General features: G+C 42.3%; 1 protein-coding gene and 1 long non-coding RNA gene across 4 annotated transcripts in view; one reads left to right on the plus strand and one right to left on the minus strand.

Moving 5' to 3' along the window:
* Positions 1-23,813, plus strand: part of LOC142071206 (uncharacterized) — a 63,922-nt gene extending 40,109 nt beyond the window's left edge. The window contains exons 2-3 of the long non-coding RNA XR_012667251.1: positions 20,496-20,617; positions 23,444-23,813. This is a non-coding gene — a long non-coding RNA (uncharacterized LOC142071206). The remainder of the gene's footprint in view (positions 1-20,495; positions 20,618-23,443) is intronic.
* CUBN (cubilin) overlaps positions 1-27,860 on the minus strand; it is a 222,911-nt gene that overhangs the window by 144,877 nt on the left and 50,174 nt on the right. For all 3 annotated transcript variants that reach the window (XM_075125891.1, XM_075125892.1, XM_048838028.2), the window contains 5 exons: positions 23,752-23,938; positions 20,420-20,580; positions 18,972-19,153; positions 18,163-18,319; positions 12,944-13,131 (listed from right to left, as the gene is read on the minus strand). In XM_075125891.1, coding sequence (XP_074981992.1) covers positions 12,944-13,131; positions 18,163-18,319; positions 18,972-19,153; positions 20,420-20,580; positions 23,752-23,938 — 875 coding nt within the window. The remainder of the gene's footprint in view (positions 1-12,943; positions 13,132-18,162; positions 18,320-18,971; positions 19,154-20,419; positions 20,581-23,751; positions 23,939-27,860) is intronic.

Here is a 27,860-nt window from a genome sequence, read left to right on the forward strand (position 1 = left end):
ACAAATTCACTCTCCTGCTGGTGATAGCCCATCCAAAGTGACAACTCTTTACACAATGTGCATGATAATCAAGTTGGGCCATTTCCTGCACAAATCCAGGTTCTCTCACCCCCCTCCCAAAACCCACACACACAAACTCACTATCCTGCTGGTAATAGCTCATCCAAAGTGACCACTCTCCCTACAATGTGCATGATAATCAAGGTGGGCCATTTCCAGCACAAATCCAGGTTTTCTCACACACACACACACACACCCCCATACACACACAAACTCACTCTCCTGCTGGTAATAGCTCATCCAAACTGACCACTCTCCAAGTTTAAATCCAAGTTAAACCAGAACATCTGGGGGGGGGGTAGGAAAAAACAAGGGGAAATAGGCTACCTTGCATAATGACTTAGCCACTCCCAGTCTCTATTTAAGCCTAAATTAATAGTATCCAATTTGCAAATGAATTCCAATTCAGCAGTTTCTCGCTGGAGTCTGGATTTGAAGTTTTTTTGTTTTAAGATAGCGACCTTCATGTCTGTGATTGCGTGACCAGAGAGATTGAAGTGTTCTCCGACTGGTTTATGAATGTTATAATTCTTGACATCTGATTTGTGTCCATTTATTCTTTTACGTAGAGACTGTCCAGTTTGACCAATGTAAATGGCAGAGGGGCATTGCTGGCACATGTCTCTACGTAAAAGAATAAATGGACACAAATCAGATGTCAAGAATTATAACATTCATAAACCAGTCGGAGAACACTTCAATCTCTCTGGTCACGCAATTACAGACATGAAAGTTGCGATATTACAACAAAAAATCTTCAAATCCAGACTCCAGCGAGAGACTGCTGAATTGGAATTCATTTGCAAATTGGATACAATTAACTTAGGCTTGAATAGAGACTGGGAGTGGCTAAGTCATTATGCAAGGTAGCCTATTTCCCCTTGTTTTTTCCTACCCCCCCCCCCAGATGTTCTGGTTTAACTTGGATTTAAACTTGGAGAGTGGTCAGTTTGGATGAGCTATTACCAGCAGGAGAGTGAGTTTGTGTGTGTATGGGGGTGGGGTGTGTGTGTGAGAAAACCTGGATTTGTGCTGGAAATGGCCCACCTTGATTATCATGCACATTGTAGGGAGAGTGGTCACTTTGGATGAGCTATTACCAGCAGGATAGTGAGTTTGTGTGTGTGGTTTTTGGGAGGGGGGTGAGGGGGTGAGAGAACCTGGATTTGTGCAGGAAATGGCCCAACTTGATTATCATGCACATTGTGTAAAGAGTTGTCACTTTGGATGGGCTATTACCAGGAGGAGAGTGAATTTGTGTGGGGGGGTGGAGGGTGAGAAAACCTGGATTTGTGCTGGAAATGGCCCAACCTGATGATCACTTTAGATAAGCTATTACCAGCAGGACAGTGGGGTGGGAGGAGGTATTGTTTCATGATCTCTGTGTGTATATAAAGTCTGCTGCAGTTTCCACGGTATGCATCCGATGAAGTGAGCTGTAGCTCACGAAAGCTCATGCTCAAATAAATTGGTTAGTCTCTAAGGTGCCACAAGTACTCCTTTTCTTTTTGCGAATACAGACTAACACGGCTGTTACTCTGAAACCTGTAATTCTACATAGTTGTAGACTGCAGATTTTGCCTGCACTTACCAACTGCTGCAGCTAGAAATATTTTTGTTTTAAATCTAGGGTTTCTGTTATTTATCTTACAATTTCTTGGAAAGTATTTTAATGTGATTTATTTAATGGTTTGACACCAGAGATGAAACCACCCCAAAACCTTTGCTCTAAACACCACCAGATTTTCAAGATGAGGAGAAGGGATTTCAGAAGCTGAATTTTGCAACTGAACAAAACCCCCAGCTCTGAACACAACCAGAGTTTGAGGATTTGAAATGTGATTTAAAATTTAGTAGCTTAAGCCCAAATATCAAACGTACCTACATTACTTAGCATCTCCCACTTACCACTTTGCAGCCATCTTCTCCTATTCCCCTCTGCTTTCTCTTCCCTCCATCCAGGACGTTAAGTTAGTCCCCCTCCCCACTTCATCTCCATCTTCATCCTTTCTTCCATGCTAAATGCTCCTGTTCCTGGATTCTCTTACCTGCACCTCCACACTCTCCTCCTTCAAACTTCTCCTCAAAGCTCTTTTCTTATGGGATTTATAAAACCCCATAGTATCTGTGCATGTTCATGGATTCTTCCATGCAGAGAGGTATTATCAGCTGGGGAGTGACTGGCAGTCTCCATTCACTTTGTGCCACTTGAGCACCAAAAAGAGAGCAGAGCAGACCAGAGAATATGGTCCAAAATGGGGACAGGATTTGGGTATATGGCTCACCAATCTTTCTGCATGCTTTGCATGTCACAACTGTGGGCAGCCTTCCTCTGCATCTCTGCACCTTCATTGCATCTGTTTCATTAGTTAGCCATGTTCTTCTGTAGTATAGAACAATGTGAACTCATGCAACACAAGACATGTGCAAAGATAATCTCTTTGGGATTTACACAACCTACGGAATGTGCAAATGTCTAGTTTTTAATAATAGAAGTGGTATCTGATAAAGGGAGTCTATGTTTTGTCTCGTTATCTGAGCCTGCAATACTTAACCTTGTTAAAAGTGTCAAGTTGCGTTAAATTCCACGTTTTACTGTAGTAAGAATTAAAAAAAAAAAAAGAAGAAAAAGGAGGAAGAAGAGGAAAAGAAGAAAGAGGAGGAGAAGGAATTTTCATTTCTTATCCTGCCAGCATTATCACCATTTCAAAGCAAATAAGGGGGAAAAACTGGCTACCCAAGAGTTCAGTGAAACCTCATTTCTTCGGTATTCCTCCAGTTTTACACTTGATGCGAGAAATTAACTGGTTCCCTTTGCAAGGCTGTATTCTTTACAGTACATTAAAAAAGTATAAAGAAATGTAAGCTGTATCTATGAATGAACCAATGGAGACGCTGTTTAACAAAACACTGTGTATGAAGAGAGCATACCTACACAAGAGTATGCCAAGCCTGCAGTTCCAAGCTAGATAGGGAAATGTTTGCATTGTTAGATCATCTGTTTTCCTGGTACAAGGCACTAGGGATTTCAGAGTGCCCTGCTTCCCCTCTCTGGTAAAATGAAGAGCACCTTAGGCTGTTAGGGCTCTTACAGTCACACAGCAAATTCCTGAGAAGATGGGGTTTAAGTGAAGAAACCTCCCTTGTCTTTCTTCTTGAAAAGTTTACTTGAAGAGGAAAAGAAACAGAGTGCTTGTGATGAAGCAGAAAAACCGCCCACCAGCATAGGGAAGGGGTTAAAAAGAGCCTTTGGGCCCAGCCAGCCCTGCTCCATTATAGCTGCAGCCAACGCCAGGCCTGGAGGGGAGAAAAAAGGAAAGAACTTGGCTCAGTTCGGGACTGACTGGTGAAGGGGCAGGAGCTAACTGCTTCCCTACCTGAGGGGAAGGATCATTAGCCTGCCAGCCAAGGCATCACCAGGGAACAAGCACCGTCCCTCTGGCTAGAGACTGAGAAAAAGACCTAGGAGCACCCAGCCTGAGACAGAGCTGGGTGACCAAAGCATGGAGACATTGTGGGGTTCTGACCCCACCAAACGTACGGCTGCCCTGCCTGGAGGAACCTCGGGCTGCAACTGAACGCTACCCAGGATCCACAAGGGGACTCTACTAGAGACAAGCTGCCACTACAACTTGGACTATAGAGGCCATGCCCCAAACTGATGGGACAGCAGTAGGAAGTAGCTCAGGACAGTGGATGTAGGCTCTCTATTGGGGCTCCCCTACTCAGGGTCTGTGATAAATGAGAGGGGGGATAGCTCCCTTTTGTGGACAACCAGCCAGCCAGTTGGCTATGGAATCCCTCTTGGTGGTGGTTCTCTTTGTGCTTTACCTGTAAAGGGTTAATAAGTCCACAGGTAAAAGGAAAGGAGTGGACACCTGACCAAAAGAGCCAATGGGAGGGCTAGAACTTTTTTAAATTGAGAAAAAACTTCTCCTCTTTCCCGGAGAACACAAAGACAAAGGGAACAGGGAGCAGTTATGCTGTGAGAAGCTTAAGCCAGATATGAAAAACTATCAGATCATACCTAGAGATTGCTTATCTGAACCCGCCAGATATGTACATAAATTAGGAAATGTCGAGAAAGACACAATCAGGTTTATTTCGGTTTATTTCTTATTGGCTTGTGGACTCCTCTGTGCTAAACCCAAATGATTTTTGTTTTGCTTGTAACCCTTAAGCTGGACCTCAAGAAGGTTATTCTTGATGTTTAAATTTTATAAGTGGTTTTTTTAAATCTAGCAAAAGCCTAAGTTCCAGATGTATTTTCTTTCTTTTTGTTTTTAACAAAATTTACCTTTTTTAAGAACAGGACTGGATTTTTGGTGCCCTAAAATGTTTGTGCATATGTTGTTAAATTAGCTGGTGGCAACAGCTGATTTCCTGTGTTTTCTTTCTCAGCTCTTCCCTGGAGGGGGTGTGTGAAAGGGCTTGAGGGTACCCCACAGGAAGGAATTCCCATGTGCGCCTTTCTGGTTTCAAAGGGGTTTTTGCATTTGGGTGGTAACAGCTTCTACCCATCCAAGGTCAGAGAGAAACTGTAACCTTGGGAGTTTAATACAAGCCTGGAGTGGCCAGTATTAATTTTTAGAATCCTTGAGGGCCCCCACCTTCTGCACTCCAAGTGCCAGAGTGGGGAATCAGCCTTGACAGGGTCCTAGGTTGGGACTTGGTGGAGTGGAAGGGCCCAGGTCCCTCTACCTCTCTCCCCCAGCCTTAAACACTGAGGCAGCTTGACCAAGCAAGGAGGGCGAAAATCAAACGCTCCAACCACTTGGCCACCCAGCCCTCCAAGCCCCCCGTTACAGTGCTCTTGTGAAGAGAACAAAATTTATGAGCCTAAGGCGGAACTTCTTGCCTTTTGCAGTACTTTGGGAATCAGAAAGACAAAGGAGTTCTATCTCACTTTGAAGTAGTAAAGCGTTGATGGACAAGGAAGATCCCTTGTGGACCTGTGAGAATTATATCCCTGAAATTATCCTCTGGCAAGAAAATCATACTCTGGAAGAATCCAGGGCAGACCTTGTGAAACCCACTATGAAGACGTGGGAATCCTCTTGTGGATGATGCAACCAAATGAATGAAAGAGGGAAAAGCCCTGACTGAAAAAGCCCAAATTAACTGTGTAGAGTTTGGAGCCAGTTGTCCTAGTACAGACAATGACAGACTACAGATTAACTTGACTACAAGATGAGTTAATTCCTAATACTCTCTGAGTGAAGTTAGACTCTGAACTGAAAAGAGCCCTGTGGTATCAAAATATTTCTGGCAGGATGGATCACTTTAGGATATCCCTAAAGACGGAGCACCAAATCAGTTTTGATGAAGGTAGACGGAAAATTTTGCCTCAGGAACAATTTAACTTACTGAGGTGTCCAGTAAGACAAAATCCTCCAGCAATGGGAACAGAATCCTAAAGCCATCTGAGAGGGAGGTTGGATCCTATGAATCCTACTCAAAGGAATGACAGAACTTACAGAAGTGGGCTGTGAGGAGGGACTTTGCCATTTTAGATTCCTTCCTCTGACAACGGAATTTTAGCTGACCCACTTGAAACTTTAAAAACATCATCTGGGCTTTCTAATGCCACTGAGTCCCTCCATTCAATGGTGGTTAAACCACAAAAAGAACGAGACAAGCTCCATCATTGCTTGGAAGGTCTCACTTGTGTATCAAAGCAGGCCAGGCTCTACATTGCCATTTCCCAGGTGAATTTGGAGGACAGAGGCAAGACATTAGAGGAGAGAAGAATTACAAACAAAGATGGATCAGTGCTGAATTTCCTCTCACTGCCAGGAGGCTTACACATTATCATGCATTAGACATGCTGACACTTCACAGTTGCCCCATTGTATTTAGTTGCTTTCCTGGAGGCAGAGGAAAAGTCACATTACTCTGAGCTGGCAGGGCGTAGCAGCTGAAGAAAATGTGCAACTAAAAATAAAGTATTACTCATTCATGCTGGGCTTTGCATGTCTTCAAGTAAACCGCCATTTGGTCGCATCCTGAATCACTCTGTGTCACTCACCATCTGAGGTTTATTTCAATTAGAGATCATGTAGCCCCTTAACCATTAACAAATTTATCACAGTACTGAGTTTTCTCCTCACTAGTGTGGTTTCCATTCTGCTTTCCAACAGTGGTTCTAAATATACCCAACCATCTGAGGAGCTGAAGATTAAGGCTATTTGGAAAAACTTTTTGAGCACAAATCTCCTCTTGGATCGTCAAAGCAGATCTTAACGGATATTCTGCTCTCTCTAATTGTTCAGCTCTGCCACTGAAAACCTGTTCATGCAGTGAAAGCATGATACCACCGGTAAGAACTGCCATGGAGAGCTGAGAGGAGAATTTGCCTTTTTCCTTAGAATGCCATACGGAGGAACTTCTACTGATGAATTGTAAATCCCTGTAGGTATATTATGTGTAGATAGGTTTGATTACTGCCAGCTTGTGTGCTAATGGGTTTCCAGATGCCGCTGCAGTCCAGCCAGAAGGCTGTAATTTACTGCCTGACTAAAGAACCCGGATGAATATATTCCATCTATCATCTGCTTCCACGGGGTGATGTGCTGCTGGTGATACTTTGCAATCTGTGTGTGACCACAAACTGAGCCACCTTCTGGGTTTGGAGAATTCCTGCTGGACTTTTAAAAAGACATATATATCACATGATAACTCATATGTCTTGGGCAACTCCCCCCAGCTCCAATATGGTGTTAGCTTATTTACTGGTTCAAATTAGGGAAGCAAGTAAAACTAGGGCTAGGGGAAAAAAAGTGTTACCTCTTTTCTTCTGTGTGTACCTTCATTAGAAAAAGAGGATTACCAGTTTAGTTCAGGCAACCATTATCTAATGCATTATTCCCACATGGAGAGAGAGGATATTATGGTGTATTCCTGGAATGTTGCTGTGGTAAAAACATATCCTGTTACCAAAAAAGGAAATGAAAGAGTACTCAAGAACAGCTTTCCTGTGAATGAATGTACTCATTTGCTGGAGCCTACATATTCAGGTCCAATAACTGGTTGTGAGCAAGGTATCGCTACAGGGTTTGTTGATGTGGGAAGGAATTCTGCGCACACACACACACACCCCGCCTGGTTCTGGAGTAGCAGGAGGACTACTCTGTGCTTGCTACTGCAGACTCATGTCTTCAATAGCCTCCATGGCCTGGGGGGGGCATGCCAACTGTCGGCTAGGGGAGGCTAGCCTCCAGGCCACCCCTTCCGCATCCCCCCCCCCCGCCGGAGCCCAGAGCCCCACCCCCTGCGGCCCCCCTGGAGCACCAGGAGGGTGTCCGGCTTGGCCCCAGCCCGAGCTGTGGCCACAGCACAGGGGAAGCCACAGAGCAGGAAGCAGGAGGCGGGCGGTCTAAGGGTAGTGTGAGAGCAGAGCCACACCTGGCTGTTTGGAGAGGCACAGCCTCTCCCAGCCTATGATACCTGCTGCCCATGCTCCATGGAACATACGCATCATCACTACACATGCAGGTTAGCCAATGGATATGCAGAGACATAGATCTACTATCCCTTCCCACCGTGCTATTGTAGACATCAGCTAGTGCTCTACAGTGCACAGAAACTTGCCCTCATATATGAAAGGCCTGAATCCTGTCCCTTGCACATCATAACTATACTGGTTCTGGTGCCCATCAAGCATTTTTGTGCCTTTGGGAAGAGGTGGGCAGGCTTTTCCCCCAGGATCATTACAAGCATATGCTAAACATGTTGGACTTTAAAGTGAGGGGTAAGTGCTGTGAGTACAAGAAAACAGAGGTAGTTTGCCACTGAAGGACAGGAAGACTAAAGGTTTTCAAATCATATTTTTCTTGGATAAGAAGGAAGTGAATTTCATATTCCTATTGCTAGACTCAAATCTCTAATGCAGTAACATTAAATTCTCTTTATTTATAAAAGAGTTTTGCCACTTTTGAGCCTATGATCTGTCACACTAAATAAAGTGTAAGTCAATAAGTAAAGATAGAAGAGTAAACTATTTCTTTCCTAGGTTAATGTCCCTAACCTCACTGGTAAAGTCTTCTGGCTATTTTTCCCCCTGAAAAGATTAATGCTAGGTTTCAAATCCAAGTCACAGCAGGAAATGTAATTACAATCTAATTCAACTAGTATTAGTGTCACATCAGAAAAAAAAAAAAAAGCAGGTCTGCGACAAGATATGTGCTTATAGGTGCTGGAACTAGGGGTGCTGGGGATGCTGCCCGCACCCCCGGCTTGAAGTGGTTTCCAACATATACAGGGTGTATAGTTTGGTTCAATGGCTCTCAGCACCCCCTTTGCACAGATTGTTCCAGCACCCCTGTATGTGCTGTATCCACACTGTCACCACTTTGGTAACGTGTAGCTGCTCTGATATTCTCAACAACTAAGCTGTAAACCCTCTGCAAAATGTCAGGCAACCTCGGAGAGTTACTAGGAGAGAGCCAGCTTCCACTGCCAGACCATGAAACAGAACATGCTGCTCATTTGTTCAGGAAGTGCTCACCCAACATTAATGTTAGAAAATGCCTGGATAAAGTCCATCAGTCCAATTCTCTCCTGCTTTGGCCCTGTGTAGAGTACACTTACACTGTGCAGAGTACGTCCAGTGCTTAATTTGTGGCAGGGCAGAGCCCCAGGGCCTCTAGGCTTGACATTTCATAGCCCCAGCACCTCTAGGCATCAGTTATGCAGGTAAAAAAATTGTGAGAGCCCCAGCACCTCTTTCATTACAAATTAAGCTCTGAGTAGGTCTAAAATGCCACCAAATCAGAAATGCCTGGCATTTTACCCTCACTTAGTACAGATGTGAATGCCTATGCAAGGTGCAAAGTTGTGGAGAATCAGGCCCCATGTAATCCAAACTCTGATGCTCCTTCACAGAGCTCTGTTGGGGATGAGGTGGTTTGGCTTGACCCCAACGCTGGCCAGTGCCTTCAAGGCACAACCCGACTCAAAAAACATTAGCATCCAGTGATCAAAGGAGAGAAAGAAAAGGGAAAAGCAACGCACTAATGATTTCTCATTATCTCCATGTGATTTCATTTCAGTTTGGCTCAGTCATTCATTTAATTTGCACTGGTTGATCCCTGATCACCTGCGCACTGTGTTAGTGCATTCCCAGCTATACACTTAGCGTTTTGTTTTTTTCATCTAGTTGATGACAGTACTTTAAGGAACCTACAGCCACTAGAAAGCGAGTGCAAGAGTTTTCTTTCTTTCTTTCTTAGCAGGCCAAGGAGCAACTAGTGAAGCTGAAAGTCCTTATTATATCTAGTTTCAGAGTAACAGCCGTGTTAGTCTGTATTCGCAAAAAGAAAAGGAGTACTTGTGGCACCTTAGAGACTAACCAATTTATTTGAGCATGAGCTTTCGTGAGCTACAGCTCACTTCATCGGATGCATACCGTGGAAACTGCAGTTTATCTAGTTACCAAACAAAATACCGTTCCCATCCCAAGTCTTTGAATCATGATTCAAATATTTTAGCCACATTCAAATGTGGAATTGAAAAACAGGCTCTTTTATAGTTTGGGATCTGACCTGGGTCCAAAAGTACAAAGGTGTGGTAGGATTCAGAGATCTGTATCTATACACCCCCCACACTTCCCCAATATCTCCCTCACACACATATACTCTTCCTCCCCAGAATTCAAAGGTCTGGTTTTGGCCCATTTATACATATTATGAATAAATTCCTAATCTAAAACACATATTGTAAGTCACTCTTTCCTTACACTGACTCTTTAGTGACTCTATTCTTTTATTTCCTTCTGCAGTTACATGGGTTCTGAAGTGCATCCTCTATACAGCTGAGCAAGGTTTCTGCCAGAGTACACCTATATATGTTAACACAAAGCCTATTTCAAATAATAAATAATAATAATGAAATATCTCTACTTCGTCAATCATCTGGAATATACACCTGCTTTTTAACCAGTGTTATTTCTGGTTGGTCCCTCTGGAGCTTTCCTTTTTAAATGTAATAATAATGTTAGCATTTTGCAAAACTGCAACATCTGTTCCACCCTAATAATTATGAGGCTTTATTCTGATTAAATTTTTTCTCCCCTGACAAACAGAAGTCAGATTCAGCATGGATTTCAGCACAGGAATACCATATATACACAATCTGCTTAGAAAATCAGTGACACGCACATTCCAAAGCATTCTCCTCTTTCCTCTGTATCTCATAGACTCTGTAATAATGTCAAAATATTCCCCTTTTCACAATTCAAAGGGTGACACAAACATTACTTGATTTCCTAACTCATTCATCCTTGTTCTCATTTTACATATTAGCACATATTTGTATGCCAGCAGAATGAAGACATCTTTTCCATATCCAGGAATCGTAATTTTAAATGACATTTAAAGACAGACATATTTGTATTATGACAAAAAATAATTCTTTTGATTTCTCTCAGAATGATCCTTTCGTCTAACGTGTCTAACTGAACTTTGAATTTTTATGTTTCTGGTTTTTGCCTCAGCAACTTAGCCACCTCTTTTGTAAATTAAAGACTCTTTAACACAGTTCTATGACTATTTTCTCCTGTATTTTACCCTTTTTAGTAAATTCATTCCATTTTTCTTTCATCAGAAACAAACTAGAAATTATTAAAACAAAGGACACAGTTCCCCACATCCACACCACCCCTTCTTCCTCCCACCAACGTGTTCTATTTCTGTTTCTTAAAATGCCCATCAAGCCTTCTCAAGTCTGACACTATCGAGCCCTGGCTCCTGGAATACTGTCTTCTAGCAGCCACATTTCTCCTTGAGGGCTTTCTACTGTGAGCATGGCCCCTGCCCTTCACTGATCAATGGCTTTGACATCTTGGGATTTGGCAGTGTGATTTCTCAGCTTGGCTCTCATGTTTCCTCTTTGACTTGGCCACAAAACTTTTCAGGTCTTAACTGACTCCTGATAGTTCTCAGTATCTTTTCTGGTCAGCAACACTTCCTTGCTTACCTTCTTTCCACTCCTGTCTCCTGCAGGAAGATGTTGGAATCACCGTTTTCACCAGTTTATTACCAGTTTTTCAACTATGAAAACTGGCACACCAAATGGATAAGGATGTAGGAGATTAAGATGGAATGGACGAACATGCCTAGCAGAGCTGTCACCTCACTTTCAGGAAGACCAGCCCCCAAATCACTAGCTATGCCCAAAAGAATACTATGAACCTTTAGATACCCACCACTCCATTGTCAGCTTCCTGGCTCCAAATAGCTATAATATTATTAAAAACTTTGGGATATAGTCCCTTAGGGTGAAATTCTTCCCTATGCAAAGCTTAAGTGGTGAATAAGTGCTTTGTGTTAGCCCCCTGTACAGGGCTGAATTGCACTTTTAGAGAGGCAAAAAGCCTTAACACATGCTGAATTTGAGTTTAAGACAACCCCTACGCAGCAAAACACTTTAGCATGTGTTTAATGTCAAGTCAACGATACTTAAGCATGTGCTTACAGCCTTTGCTGAAAGGGGATACACAAACATGTGCATAAATGCTTTGTTGAATTGGTACCTTCATAAATATAAAGGGAAGGGTAAACCCCTTTGAAATCCCTCCTGGCCAGGGGAAAGCTCCTCTCACCTGTAAAGGGTTAAGAAGCTAAAGGTAACCTCGCTGGCACCTGACCAAAATGACCAATGAGGAGACGAGATACTTTCAAAAGCTGGGAGGAGGGAGAGAAACAAAGGGTCTGTGTCTGTCTGTAGTCGTCTTGGCCGGGGATAGACCAGGAATGGAGTCTTAGAACTTTTAGTAAGTAATCTAGCTAGGTATGTGTTAGATTATGATTTCTTTAAATGGCTGAGAAAAGCATTGTGCTGAATAGAATAACTATTTCTGTCTGTGTATCTTTTTTGTAACTTAAGGTTTTGCCTAGAGGGGTTCTCTATGTTTTTGAATCTAATTACCCTGTAAGATATCTACCATCCTGATTTTACAGGGGGGATTTCTTTATTTCTATTTACTTCTATTTTTTATTAAAAGTCTTCTTGTAAAAAAACTGAATGCTTTTTCATTGTTCTCAGATCCAAGGGTTTGGGTCTGTGGTCACCTATGCAAATTGGTGAGGCTTTTTATCCAACATTTCCCAGGAAGGGGGGGGGGTGCAAGTGTTGGGAGGATTGTTCATTGTTCTTAAGATCCAAGGGTCTGGGTCTGTAGTCACCTAGGCAAATTGGTGAGGCTTTTTACCAAACCTTGTCCAGGAAGTGGGGTGCAGGGTTTTGGGAAGTATTTTGGGGGGAAAGACGCGTCCAAACAGCTCTTCCCCAGTAACCAGTATTAGTTTGGTGGTGGTAGCGGCCAGTCCAAGGACAACGGGGGGAATATTTTGTACCTTGGGGAAGTTTTGACCTAAGCTGGTAAAGATAAGCTTAGGAGTTTTTTTTCATGCAGGTCCCCACATCTGTACCCTAGAGTTCAGAGTGGGGGAGGAACCTTGACAGTACCATATGTTATATTGCCCATGTTAAAATAATGTTAAGATGTACAACTGTTTTTTGCAGTGAGTACAACTCTAGCTCGTACAGTATCTTGACCAGGCAGAAAAAAGCCATGTCAGTCCAACAGCATTCAAATCCATAAGGACATGTTCCCTTTGGAAACTGATGAACCACCAGGTTCACTTACCGGTTCAGATTCCAGCTTCTGATGTTGGCTGTTCACTAGAGTTCAAAGTACTAAAAGACTAAAACTGATAGACATACAGGTAAGATATACCATGTAACCAATAACAATGGCAGTTTCTTTACTTATTCTTCTAACAGAATATTTCTAATTTGAAAAAAATGAGGGCATACTGTATTTTCAGTGACTATTCTCCATGAAAGGAACTGATTTACATGAGGTCTGGATTTGGATTCATACCTTCAAATAGTCCAGATCACAGTTTGGTCCTTCTTCTACATCAAAGGATGTAAAGCTGTAGTTAAGTGTATTGCCAGTTGTAGTTTGGATGGTCCAGCTGCAGTATTCATTTAGAGGGTAATTGTCTGGATAATTTAAACTTTCCAAGATGCCATGGCTACGGTTGGCAATCACTATTCCTTGGCAAACTGGGGAAAAAAATACAGTAATAAATTATACTTTGTATGCTGCTTTCCATCCCAGGATCTCAAATTATCTACAAATACTACCGAATAAAGCCTAATAATACTGGCACGAGGTAGGTATTAGTACTCCTGTTTTACAGAGAAGGAAATTGAGAGAGAGGGGTAAGTGATTTTCCCAAGGAAACGCAGGCACAAGGAACAAAATCCAGATATCCCAACTACAAGTCGTTCTTTACAAGCATATCCTTCCTCCCAAGTAAGACTAGAATCATGAGCTGATCTCCCCCATTATCCTACATACTCTTTTGGCCTATTTTTATTTTTTTCAAATGCAAAATTATTCTCTAAAACATCTATTTATATTATTTTAAAAAACTCAAAATAAAAATGCAATGTACCATTTAGCTAAATAAGTCACTTTGAACCAATTTACAGTGGCTGTGGATGTTTTTAGACACAATACTGCAAACTCACATACCATTTCAGGGAACTAGGGGGGGAAAAAAAAGATCCCACATGGCTAGAAAGACAAATGAAACATAGTTGGCTTGAGTTGGACTTCCTAACTGGTTTAACATGCTGGAAGCCAGCATGAAGTTCTTAATAATACTTTCCCTGGTTAGTCATCAAGCCGAGATCTAGTAGAGGATTTGTGGATTTTGACTGGGATAAAGAGAATTTTCCCCTCCCCGGGGTAGGGTGGGGTGAAAAATGTTTGAAAGAGAAAAGAAAGTAGAGAAAGGGTATAGAATAGCCATGCTGTTGGATCAGTGATTCTTATTTTCCTGAATCTGGATTCCACTGGACTCAAAGACTATCAATATGAGTAAATGCTGTGCTGCAGAGCATATTGTATTTGGTTACCCCATATAAATGTGTACATGGGAGCAGAATAAGATGAGTGGGGTGGCAGAGGGCAGGGAGTTAACAGGGGAGTCTCTGGTCTGATCACTCTGACACTAAGTAGTTCCCCAAGAGGGCTGACCAAGGAATGAAATGTGATTAGCTACTCAGGGTAGCAGGCTGGGTGAGCTAAAGGATTAATTGACCCATCAGCTGAAGACTGATAAAAAGGCACAGGAAGGATGTGCAAGGGGAACAGGGCTAGCTGAGTCCAGTCTCACAGAGCTCTCAGTTCAAGGAGACATCCGCTCTTTTTGGGCCCTAGGAAAAGGGCTGAAGATACAAGGGACATTGTACATAGTATTGCCGTTTAAAACTGTAAAGGCATTGGAGAGATCTGAAATAAACAGCACGGTGTGGATATCTATCTAGTGCAGTCTGCACAGGTGTCTGTGATGCAAGAAGCCAGGAGTGGATCACGCCCTGCTACAGGGGGGAAATAGAAAAGTAGGAAGTTCTTCTTTCTGGAACAGGAAATATACAGAGAGTTTGAAGAACATGTTAGCAAAGCAATTCTATTCCATAGAGGTTTTTATACTGTGTTCATCACAGTAGTATCTGAGGGCCTTCCAGTAGCGCTTTAAGAACATGATACTCATCTGTCACATGTAGTTTGTTCTCTCATCCGCTCCCCAGAGGGAGATGCACACGCAGTGTGGTGTTGTGTTTGGTTGGGATGTGTGGGTTTTTTTAATACAAATATACTTGTTGCCATGCATTTATGGAAGAAAAGGCCAGGCCAAAGAAATGAATCTTGCCCTTAAAGCAAAAAGTGGTGAGATTTGTGACAGTTCTCAGCTCCTGGGGAAGTTCAGTCCACAGTCTCAGACTGCCCCCAGAGGAAGTTCTGTCTTCCGCACAGCCAAGCTTTTACTCGGATTGTTGAGAGTTCCATTTTGCCAGAGAAGCATAGCTGTCAGCCACCATCTTTGTCCTGGAGCTTTAGATGATTTTTCAGATACCTTGGCCCAGGCCATGGAGTGCTTTGAAAATAAGTAGTGAGACCTAGAACTTGATTTAAAATTCTATGGGAAGCCAGTGTAGAGAGCAGAGGACAGGTCTGATAGATTCGCAGTAGCCTTTGTTCCTGAGGAGGTGTGCTGCAGCATTCTTAAGTAGTTGAAGTCTCTTAAGTGCTGAAGGCTTCATGCTCAGACATATTGCACTGCTGTACTCTTGCTTAGAATTGACAGAGGCATGAATAACTAAGGCCAGGTCTTCATCCTCCAGGATGGGATGGAGTTTCCAAGCCACGCAGAGAGGGTAGAAAGCATTACTAACAGATGCTATGTGAGAACTCAGCATTAGCAAGGAATCCAAGGGTACACCTGGACTGATGACTGAATTGACCAACTATGGGTATCTGAAAGTCACTTGAACAACTCTTCCATTATCCGTCATCAGAAATAATGCACATACCTCCTTTCCAAGTCTTGGAATTTTTTCAGAATGATTTACAGAACAGTAAGTGCAGGTACTTACGTGTTCTAAAGTACCCAGAGTGCAACTGAGGCTAAGGGTCAGGTGAATTGGGACATGTCTGCAGATTCACACTCAAGCACCATTGGGAAAGACTACATGAAAACTCCAAAATGGATTTAGAAGAATATGAGTTAGACTATGCAGCTGCCTTCTGGTCCTATTTTTGTATCAGAAATACATCTGGCACGTAAGTGCCTCTGCATGTTTGTCTTACATCAATAAGCACATTTTCCTTTAGAATGTGTCATGTTTCACTGTACACTATCATTCAAACTAGAAGACATGAATGTATTTGGTAATTTACTACATTATTTCAAACTGATACCTGCTGTACATTTTCAGAGTTTGAGCAAGCCACCAAAAGTTTTGTTTATTGAATTTATTGTGCATCGTTAGTAATGAAATAGTAATGTAAATGGCAAAACACACATGCCTTTAGCTGATATCTCAGATACTCTACATTTGTAAACATGCTGTTGGTCCTTGTGATCACCCCACAGAAAGGGTTAATGTGGCTCAGAAGGGGTTAAGTAATCTGCTAGGGTGCACCTGAAAGAAAGTTGGCTTGATAGGCAAGCACTGATTGAGGGTGGAGCCCAGCTGGACAGGAGCAGGCAGGGCTGGTATAAGGCCATGAAGTGAGGGCAGAAGGAGGCTGCAGTGTGGAAGCCTGTAGTCACTCTCTGGGCTTAGAGAGGGAAAGAAGGAAACCCAGGGAGAGAGTAGAAGCCCTGGGCTCCAGGCTCTGAAGGAAGGGTTTACCCAGAAGGGTGGTGGAGTAAAAGCCTGATAGAAGTGGAGTAGAAAAAGGTTCAGGAAAATGGCAGCAAGATTTGAGATGGTACAGGCCTTGGCCACTGATTCAAGGGTCCCTGAGTTGGAACCCGGAGTAGAGGGTGGGCCCAGATTCCCCTTCTAGTCCCTGGGAAAGTGGCATAGCCTTGAATTGGAAGATTGCCAGGGACAATACCCAGTCAATCGGTCCAGTGAGGCTTTGATATCCTGGAAGGAGAAAATTACAGTCACTTGGCTATAGGGCCAAGCCACGAAGAGGGAGAACACTGAGTCATGAAGAGGAAGCACTGTTACTGCTTGAGTATGAGAAGGGCCACAGAGCAAATGAGAGACTGAAGGGGGCATCAGACCAGGCAGCATTTTCCCACAGATGCAGTCACAAGCGGACTCCCCAGCAGTGACTAGAGAATCCCATGACCGTCCTCTTTAAAAGGACATAGCTACAAGGCTTTTTCTAATCAAGAGTCTTACTTTGTGGCATGTAAAGAATATGGGGACTGTGGGATTCCTTTAAGGGATGAGTGAGCCAGTCAAAGGTAAAAAAAAAAAAAAAAGGCACCACACGAGTACAAACCGAACTTGAATACCCTTGGCTTTTCAAATGTTCTGATTAGAAACAGTGGGGTATAATCATTTACTGTAATTCAAACCCAGAGGAATGCCCAGCTACAACCCTCTCTATAAACCTACAAGTCTTCTCAAAATGACATGTCATCTTCAGGATATTCAGAGATTAACTGTAATGCAGTTTATACTTAGTGACGTATCAAAGGTTTACCTAGTCCATATGGCACAAAACGTATTGTGCAAGAAGAAAATTAAATATTGGGACAATATTCAAGATTATGGAGAAAAGCCAGAATTCTGCATGACTTACAATTTAAAAGATAAGTACCAGCCATGAAAGTGTTATATAGAGTATGACACAAAAAGATAAATATTTCAAATCCAAAAACCTACATACCTTTCATATTCTCTTTCGGACTCCTAAAAAAACCCCCTAGATTTAGTGACAGCTTTGTTTAAAAATACATCAGTTCATTTTTTAATACCAGTAAAAATAAGTATAAAAAGTACTGATTTGTTTCTGTTGTGCATATATTGTAACAAGCTGAGCACACTGATTCATGGACATGACACCTCCAAATGTTCGTATTCTGCTCTCTGTAGAACTTCAACACTTTCAGGGATTTCCAGGAGAAGAATTGTTTTGCAAAGAAATTCAAAAATGTGTCTTTTGCAACAAATGCTTTGAAAAATTAAGCTCTCAGAAATGTTCCAGATTGGCTTTACTAGAATCTATGGGCCAGATTCTCCATTACATTTGAAGGGGGCCAAAAGGATCTGGTTGTGGCTCCTTGATCTTCATCCACCTAGCCCCAGCAGAAATTACAGCAGCGAAGGGGCTACTTTATCTTCCACCATTGGCAAAATGTCTGAACTTACATCAACGGAAGATCAGGAGCAGCTGCGCACTTTTCCACTGTGCTCCTCCAATCCATGCACCAATGGAATGGCCCTGACACACACCCTCACACACATTCGGTCCTTAATGAAAGAGTAGAAGGGGCAGCAGACATAGGTGGCAGCAGAGCCAACTCCACCTGCTTTCCATCAGGAGACATTTCTCTTACGTTGGGATTCGCAGCTAGCTCTCTCTGTCCATTTTAAGTGCACTATGTGCTGTGGCCCTAGTAGACTAGAGAATCTAGCCAAATAATATAATACATGCACAATCCTTCCTGGAAGAGAATTCTGCTCACAGATGAAACCAGAGGATACAATAAGAAGTTTGTAGAACCAATGCTGGCATTCTAGCAACTTGCCACTCTCACTCTTCTTGTTCATACTTACTCTGCTTGTACTCAGCAAGGAAACCTCTACCTTCAAAATGACCATCTGTCTTTAGTTTCACATATAAAGCATCCCTGGTGGAGCGGATTGACTCTGGTATCTGATTCCCACAAAATTTACCCAGCATCTTAGCACTGCTACTGTTGCCATCATATACCTTTGAATAAAGAGAGACATAAAAATCTTGAGGGATGATGATAGTAGTGAAAACTATTAAACTGTTAACACATTTAACTGATCTCTCATTGTAAAGTAAAGGAGAACAAAGCTATCACATGTTATGGGGAAAGCCATATATGGAAAAACAGTATAAAGGGACAAACTTTTTGAAGTGACCTTCAATTTGCTCTTAAATCTCTCTCTCTCACACACACACATCCTGTACCCTCCTCTGTCCTAAAATAATCCTCTCCATAACTTTAAAGGTGGCATTCAGGATGGAATTTTCCTACTTTAGAACTGTTCACTTGGTGTGAATCTCTCTCTCTCTCTCTCTGTACATGGGCACTCACACTGTGCTCCCTCCCCTAGTGGGGGTGCTGAGAGCCACTGAACCAACTGTAAACTTTACATATAATGGAAACCACTTCAAGTCAGGGGATGCTGCAGCATGCCGCACACCCCTAGTTCCAGCACTTATACCCCTAGTATTTGAGGTAGGGTGACCAGATGTCCCAATTTTATGGGGACAGTCCCTATTTTTGGGTCTTCTTCTTATATAGGCTCCTATTACCCCCCACCCCATCCCGATTTTTCACACTTGCTTTCTGATCACCCTAATCTGAGGAAGAGAGAGAGACTGTACATACAGCAAGGTAATCAGAGCTGCATTTTGGATGAAACTCCAAGTGGAACTGTTGAAACTGGATTTCAAAAAGACTGCCTCGGCTTGACTTCAACAACCAATAGCATTCTGAATTGTGGTAATAAGGCATGGGATAGTTGGGAGACATGAACATGCCAGATGAAGTTGTGAGGGTCCCACCACAGCCTGAAAAGAACAAAGAGAACCATAATTAACTGCATTAAACCTCCCCAGTCTCTCTCTCATAAAGAGATTTTATGCTTAGTTTTCTACTCATCCGATGAAGTGAGCTGTAGCTCACGAAAGCTTATGCTCAAATAAATTGGTCAGTCTCTAAGGTGCCACAAGTACTCCTTTTCTTTTTGCGAATACAGACTAACACGGCTGCTACTCTGAAAACTACTCTTCTACTGTAACTCTCCTTTATCCAATGAAATGCTTCACAGCAGGGAGCTACCTCACAGGATTATACACACTGTAGAGCCCCTTGGGAAAATTCTAACCTCAGGCAAGAGACGTGTCCTGCTGGAATTACACTTCAGGAAAAGTACAAATCATCTGCTAATGAATGTATTACATCCATTAGCATGAGTTTTTCCATGGTTACTGATGCCATGGCAATGAGTTTATAGCTCTTTTTAAGGGACTTTAGGTTTATCCTCATACTTTCCTTTCTTTCTTGCCACAATTATGTAACAGAAGATAGCAAATATACAATAATAACTGCACTTTGATAGCACCTTTCCCCTGGGGATCTTAAAGCATTTTATGCATATTAGCTAATTAATCCTAACAGCATTCCTTTGAGATAGCTATTACTATACAAATAGTAACCTGAAGAAATGAAAGGATAAATGATTCACCAAATGTCTCATAGGAAGTCAGGGACAGAGACAGCAACAGAACCCAGGAGTCCTATCTCATACTCTGCTGTTCTAATACTAAATCCTGCTCCACTGCCCTCCCACGCTGTATCTCTCAGCCCCACTTCTGTTAGCACCATTCATTTCCTAACAAGCACAGAAACAAAGAATAGAGTGGAAGTTAAAATATAAACTAGAATATGGTGCTATCGTAAATCACTTGGAGAGAAACCCTTATTTACCCAAGAACAGGAAATGTAGATCCCTTTTCTAAACTGCTTGAACTTGTGTTACCACCAATCAGTTAAGTTTGGGGGAAAGTGTTTAAAGGGGATTCAGGATGCAGTTAGGTGCAGGGGAGATAGAAAACGGCACAGAATAAAAAATAAAAGATCTAACAAGGAGATTGGTCAAATAGTTCCACCCTTGGCATTCTCATTCTCATTTTCATGCATCTGATGAAGTGAGCTGTAGCGCACGAAAGCTTATGCTCTAATAAATGTGTTAATCACTAAGCTGCCACAAGTACTCCTTTTCCTTTTATGGATACAGACTAACACGGCTGCTACTCTGAAACCTGTCTTTTTACCTGTTGTGGTACCATCCCAGTAAGCTGAAAATCCAGTTCTTGTGCCATATACATCACTTACAAATTTTATCCACAGCCTGTTACTATGGGAGATGATTACAGGAGGCAGAGCCGAACCACAGTACTTTCCAAGCACTGGTGAAGTTTCATAGCCTCCATCTCTAGAATGAAACAGAAGAAAAATCTTGGGCCAAACAGGTAAGAGTGAGAAAAGTAAATGAAATGTCTCCTGGGATTCCTTCAGCTTTGTCTTTAGCAGGAATACATTATTAACTACTGAAGGGGTTCTGCTATGTGCAAGACGTTTTAATCAACTACTCACAAACCACTTGCAAGCATTTTGGCCCAGCTTTTGAAGGTATTTAGGCATTGCTGCACTCAGCATTGCAAGGCCCAAATGATTTAGTAACCTCTCTCTCATTTCAAAAGCCAAAATTCCACTGACAGCTGATGAGATTTAGGTTCCTAAATCCCTATTGGAAATGAGATTAGGGCCCAAAATCTTAAATTAAATTAAGCGGTGCAACACTGAGAGCAGCAATGCCTAAATACCTTCAAAAGCTGAGCATAAATCTCAACAATTTCATTCCAGTACAGGTTCAAAACATCACAACATCCTGACAGAGCCAAAGAAGCATCTCTGGGATCTTTGAAGCTGCATGGGGGAGCAATGAGGGCAAAGCATCAGCGCCATCATGTCTGTCCTCTATAAAGCAACAGACAAATATAGGTAGGCCTATATTAGCCTACCTATATTTCAGAACAGATGGGTTGAATCTCAGTTTTAGATGATTTTCTCTGGCCTCCACAGCTGACACTTCTGATCCTGCCCTTAGCTGGTGGTGGCACCCCCTAATGTTGCAATCAGGGTGCACAAGCACAGCTTTGTTATGCCTCCTGAACATGTTGGTTTTGAGGGTAGTCATATTTCTGCACACACGCACACCCCTCACTGAAAGTATTATAGTGATGATACTGTCATTGACTTTTCTGTAATGTTAGTATCATGCAATTTCACATACAAAAAAATGCAAGGTCCTACAGTAGGATTTAAAAAACAATCCAAGGTGCCATTTTAATATGCTGCCACCGAAGTAGAGCCATATTTTAAAGAGAGAAATCCTGTTTCTAGTTGTTTTTATTAAACCATTTGGTTTAGCCTTGTTATGATAGAAGGTCTGTTCTCTCCTCTTTACCGGGCTGGGCGGTAAAGCAGCGCTCTGGGGGGCGGAGCTGCGCGCTCCAGCGGATCCGCGCATCAGCTTGTCTGGCTCCCACACGGGTGCCGGGCCAGGGCCGAGGGGTTGGATAATGGGGCCAATGGGGGGAAGGGGAACAGGGGTCGATTCAGACGTGCAGGGGTAGCGCGGTGGGGATGTAGCGGGGCTCAGCCAGGCTGCGGTGACCCGAGGGGCGGAAGTTCATGCTCCAGCCCGGGTGCCTGCGGCCGGAGGGAGCGGATCCGTGCTGCAGCCCTGGCCCCGGCTCCACGCCTCCCGCGCCCCGGCCAGGGGGTGCTGCGCTCTCCGCCGGGCTGGGCGGTTTTGCCGCCACCGCCACTTCACACGGCTCCTGCCTCCCTCCCGCCCGAGACCCTCTGTCCCTACTAACAAAAATGATTTAGTTCGCAAGTTTACAAACATTTTTATCCTAAAGGAATAAAAATATCTTTCCTAGTAAAATTTCAAAGCACATTATTTCTTTGTAGACTCTAATCACTCTACCCCGATATAACGCACCTATAGGTTTCACCGATAACGTGGTAAGATTTTTTGGCTCCCGAGGACTGCGTTATATCAGGGTTTTAGGTGTAGGTGTTACATTAGCTACTTTCCAGTCACCTGCTACAGAGTCTGATTCAAATGTAGGTTACATACCACAGTTAATAGTTCTGCAATTTCCTATCTGAGTTCCTGGTGATTTATTACTCTTTAATTGATCAATTTGTTCCAAAACATCCTCTATCAACACCTCAATCTGGGACAGTCTGTCACCTAAAAGGAATGGCTTGGGTATAGGGATCTCCCCCACATCCTCTGTAGTGAAGACTGATGCAAAGACATCATTTAGCTTCTCTGCAATAGTCTCGTTTTCCTTGTGTGCCCCTTTAGCACCTCAGTCATCCAGTTGCCCCACACATTGTTTGGCAAGCTTGCTGCTTCTGATCTACTTACAAAATTGCTGTTAGTTTTTGTGTCCTTCACTTGTTGTGCTTCTAATTTTTTCTTGGACTGCCTTATTATAATTTTACACTCCTTTCTATTTTCCTCATTAGGATTTGACTTCCAATTTTTAAAAGATGCCTTTTTGCCTCTCGCCACCTCTTTTATTCTGCTGTTTAGCATTGCTGGCATTTTTTTGGTCCTCTGACTGTTTTTTTTATTTGGGGGTATATATATTTTATTTGTGACTCTATTACAGCGTTTTAAAAATAGTCTCCGTGCAGTCTGCAGGTATTTAACCTTTGTGATTGTCCCTTTTGATTTCTGTTTAACTAGCTTCCTCATTTTTGTGTAGTCCCTCTTTTTGAAGTTAAATGCTACTGTGGTGGGTTTGTTTAGCATTTCCCCCCACACAGATGTTAAATTTAATTACAGCATGGTCGCTATTACCAAGCAGTTCAGCTATATCCAGCTCCTGGACCAGATCCTATGCTCCACTTAGGACAAAATCAAGAATTGCCTCTTCCCTTGTGCGTTCCAGGACTAGCTGCTCCATGAAGCAGTCATTTGTGGTGTGAAGAAATTTTATCTCTGCATCCTATCCTGAGGTGACATATACACAATATGAGGATAGTTGAAATCCCTCCATTATTATTGCATGTTCTGCCTATGAAGCCACTCTAACCTGCCTGAGCATTTCACAGTCGCTGTCACCGTCCTGGTCAGGTGGTCAGCAGTAGATTCTTACTGCTGTATCTTATTGTTCAAGCATGGAATTTCTATCCATAGAGATTCTATGATTCAGTCTGATTCATTTAAGATTTTTTACTTTATCTGACTCTATGCTTTCTTTCACTTATAGTGCCTCTCCCCAACCAGTACAAGAAGAGATGGTCCTTCTGCTGAGGAATTTATAAGCCCCACAAGAATCCATTCACTTACCCTGATGGAGCTGGAATTTCTCCAGGACCATCAGAGGTGGGAAATATAAGAATGGAACAGGAAGGAGGGAGCAACAAGGTTTTATTTCTAGTTCACTAACAAACCCTTTCCCAGCGTGCCAGCCCCAGGTACATTTCAGGCTACAGTTTCTTGTTCAGCCTAAACGGATTCTACTTCCTACCCTTGGTTACAATCAGTAACGAGGATAATAGAACTCAATGGGCTTGCCTGATTTCCACATAATCCATTGAACAAAGCTTATTCCCTTCCAAGGTGAAGTTGGTGAAATGCAGCACAATCTGTTTGTTGGTTTCCACTCGGATCCTGTATATGCATTCTGTCTTGACAGGGTAGTTTCTGGGGTAGTTTGGAGATGTCAGCACACCAGTGGCATCAGTGTATTGATGGGAACATACTTTTAAAAGAAAGAAGCAGAACACACAGTGACTTGAAGATACATCAACCACAACGTCCCATTCCAAAGATGTCTGTTGGTTATGAAACAGTTTAAAGCACATATTTAATTAAAAATAAATATCTATTTCTGACAGACAGGAGACCAAACATCCTGATCTACTCTGTATTGTAACTTATCTTGGAAAAATCTTATTGATGGAGCTCCCAATTTACAGTAATCCATCAAACCAAAAACAGAATCCAGGATGTGTAAGGGATTTATTGTACTTGATTTGACACGTTGATTGTTTAAGTAAAACTTTCTTTAATCACTGTGCATACAAAAGGCAGAGGTGGTGGTGGTATGTGTGGTGTGGTGGAGGGTTAAGTATTTGTAGTTGCTAAACAGGCTTTAATCTTACACTGGTAGACAGGAAAAAAGGACACTGTAATGGCTAGCTTGATGATCTGCAGTCAGCACAATGTGTTGCCATTGAGCCCTGAACGTCTGAGCAACAGAGGCTTAGAAACCTTCCGTGCATTCACTCCCTGTGTGAAGAGAACATCTCCCATTGCTCTCAGGCAGCCTCCTTTGGACTAAACTAGGAGCAATGTTGATTTTCCTTTCTAATGTCCTTTTTCTGTTTACCTAAGTCATGAAGGGGCACCTGACTGGTCACATTCTACCTGCAGGAAAGCATAAAATCCCTGATTGCCAGGACCCAGCAGTTCTCTCCAAGGTACAGTTCTAGAATGAGTTGCATCCATCCCTCCTGGACCAACAAGAGGGCAAACATGACACTGAGCCTTGGTGTGAGGTGGAAAATGGGATGGAGAAATGAGGGGATTTGAGAGAACCTCTGCAAAAAGAGAGAGCAAAGGCTCCACAAAAGTTCAAACTCTTGCTGTAGGACAGAATATAAGAATAATGGCATGCATGATAGAATTCATGGAATGTTTCATATGTAGTGATCATAGTTACACTAATTACAACGTACAGTCGAAGCAGATAGTAGAATGCAATGACTAACTTTAACCGTTTCACCAGGCCTTAACAGATCTCTGGAACCTAAGTTTGTAACAAGCTACTGCTACAGTTTAATGCCCAATACTTTATATAGTAGTATAAGAACTGATGCAAGCCACAGGCCCTTCATATCTCAAATAGCAGGATCACCATTCTGCTCTGATGAATTTAATAATTATAACATTTAATTTCATAAAACCTTTTGAAATTTGCCTATTTAATTTTCTGAAATATTACTTATTACTGAATATTACTGAAATATTACTTATGTCATAAGAGAGCACAAATCATATGACCTAGGGGCATAGCGAGCAGATCGAGGGACGTGATCGTTCCCCTCTATTTGACATTGGTGAGGCCTCATCTGGAGTACTGTGTCCAGTTTTGGGCCCCGCACTACAAGAAGGATGTGGATAAATTGGAGAGAGTCCAGCGAAGGGCAACAAAAATGATTGGGGTCTGGAACACATGACTTATGAGGAGAGGCTGAGGGAACTGGGATTGTTTAGTCTGCAGAAGAGAAGAATGAGAGGGGATTTGATAGCTGCTTTCAACTACCTGAGAGGTGGTTCCAGAAGGGATGGTTCTAGACTATTCTCAGTGGTAGAAGAGGACAGGACAAGGAGTAATGGTCTCAAGTTACAGTGGGGGTGGTTTAGGTTGGATATTAGGAAAAACTTCTTCACTAGGAGGGTGGTGAAACACTGGAATGCATTACCTAGGGAGGTGGTAGAATCTCCTTCCTTAGAAGTTTTTAAGGTCAGGCTTGACAAAGCCCTGGCTGGGATGATTTAATTGGGGATTGGTCCTGCTTTGAGCAGGGGGTTGGACTAGATGACCTCCTGAGGTCCCTTCCAACCCTGATATTCTATGATTCTATGACCAATCTGAGGGATAAAAAGTGAAAAATTCCCTCTGTGTTTTAATTATCTAGAAAGATTAAATATGACAAATGTGATCTAACTAATATGCTTTCTAAACTGACAGTACAATACTGAACTCTTGCTTCAATCCAATACTGTGTGAGCCCTCTTTACTTTTCTTTTTGCTATGATTTACTCCGCCAACCTCTCATCAAATGAAAAGCTAAGATATGTGATCAGAAATATGACATGCACATCTTTTTACATGGCTCACACTCAGTACAAATGACTACGTGAAGAGAAGTACTATGAACACTTTGTTCTACTCAGTAGGTGAGACAGACAATGCTGCCTTGATGGCATTACCGTACACGTCATTTCTTTCATTTCACTTATGTGTAATTTAGAAAAGCTGCCATATCCATAAACATGCTCAAATGCATGCATGTAATTTTAAGGTCAAGTTTGGTCACCTTCAATGAAATCTCTGGTACTTCGTCAGTCCAATGTGCAATACCTTCACAAGTGTTGCCAACTTTCATTATTGTATCATGAATCTCATGATATTTGGCATTTTTCTTCAAGCCTCCAATCTTAAAGTCAGATGATTTTGTGATTTTATAAAGTACATTTCTAGCCCTCATGGTTGTAGATAGAAGCGCAAAAATGTGTATCAAGTGCACCCTAAAGGCTCAAGACTTAAAAAGGAAAAAAACCCCAAGCCCTCAAAATGTTTAGGTCAATGTCATGATTATTTGGGGGCCTGGCTCATGATTTCTGAATGCTTGGGACTGGCAGTATTACGGTTGTGCCTTCATTCAAGGGCTGAGACAATGAATGCCAGGTTCTAGTATAGAGAGTATTAAAATGGTTATGTTATGATGTAATTTCAGTGTGAACATTAACCACCACTTCTAAGAGCAACCACTGCAGTCCCTCAAGAGAAATGATGTTCCAGTTTCCCTGCATCGCTAATGTTTGCTTCCCTGAAAGGAATCTATTTTCGATCCAAACCGCAAGTTATTTTTTGTTCCACATTTTGCACCAGAACTCAAAGATCAAAAGAGAAACGTGACAGGTCTTATAGTAACTGACTCTCCCATGTCAGTCCTCCAGCTACAACTACACAGAGCCAAGAACACATTTCCGATACAGTGCTGTAAAGATAATAAGAAGAGTAAATGTGCCAAATGGCCTTACTTACTTACATATGCATCATCCAGCCCAACTACTATTGCTCCCCTTACTCTGGTTTCAGCTGACGAACGGGTACTCATCTTTTGCATTTCCCTCACTAACACAGCATCAAAAAGTCAATTTTCTTTGAAATGTGCTAGCTTCGGTTTGCAAATACTAATGCAAATTATTAGGTAAGCAGCCAGAAAGAGGAACTCTGGACCCCTTGCCAAGTTTCAGAATGCCTGATGCCATGATGAGATTAATAAAAGACTGGAAAAATATGTATTCCCAATTCATTTTAAATATACTACTCAAGTTCACTAAAGAAAGAAGAAAAGGGTACTTGTCCAGAATGATCACACATCTTTCTTTGCCAGTGTGTGAGGTTTTCGAAACCCACTGAATCGGGTTCTGATTTCAGTACAACATTAACGTTTGCTCCCCTAGAAAAGGCTGTAAACTACTGCAACCTGGTATAACATTGCCAATACTAATACTAATAAAAAAGTCAGGTTTCATGTTTCTTTCTCATGCAGCCATGCACAGCACAGAAAATGATGTTAGCATCTGTTCCAATAAAGGGATATTCATTGGTTGCCATGATGCCTATTAATCCAAAGCAAAATTCAGAGTATTAAATCATCGGTAAAATTGTGATTTTTCTTTTAGTTTGATCTTACACTGCCAAAAAAGAACACAGATTCTCGAACACTTAGCTCTTTATATCACGTTCGGCATATTTACAAAAAAGAAAAAGAAGCCACCTCGCCACATGAAGTGTATTCCTCTCCACAGGCAGTAGATAAAGCACATCTACGCTCGAGAGCCTTCTGCTGGCAGGCATTAACTGACTTAAATTTTTACCAACCACA

This window comes from Caretta caretta, chromosome 2 (genome assembly GCF_965140235.1).
Source record: "Caretta caretta isolate rCarCar2 chromosome 2, rCarCar1.hap1, whole genome shotgun sequence".
NCBI lineage: Eukaryota > Metazoa > Chordata > Testudines > Cheloniidae > Caretta > Caretta caretta.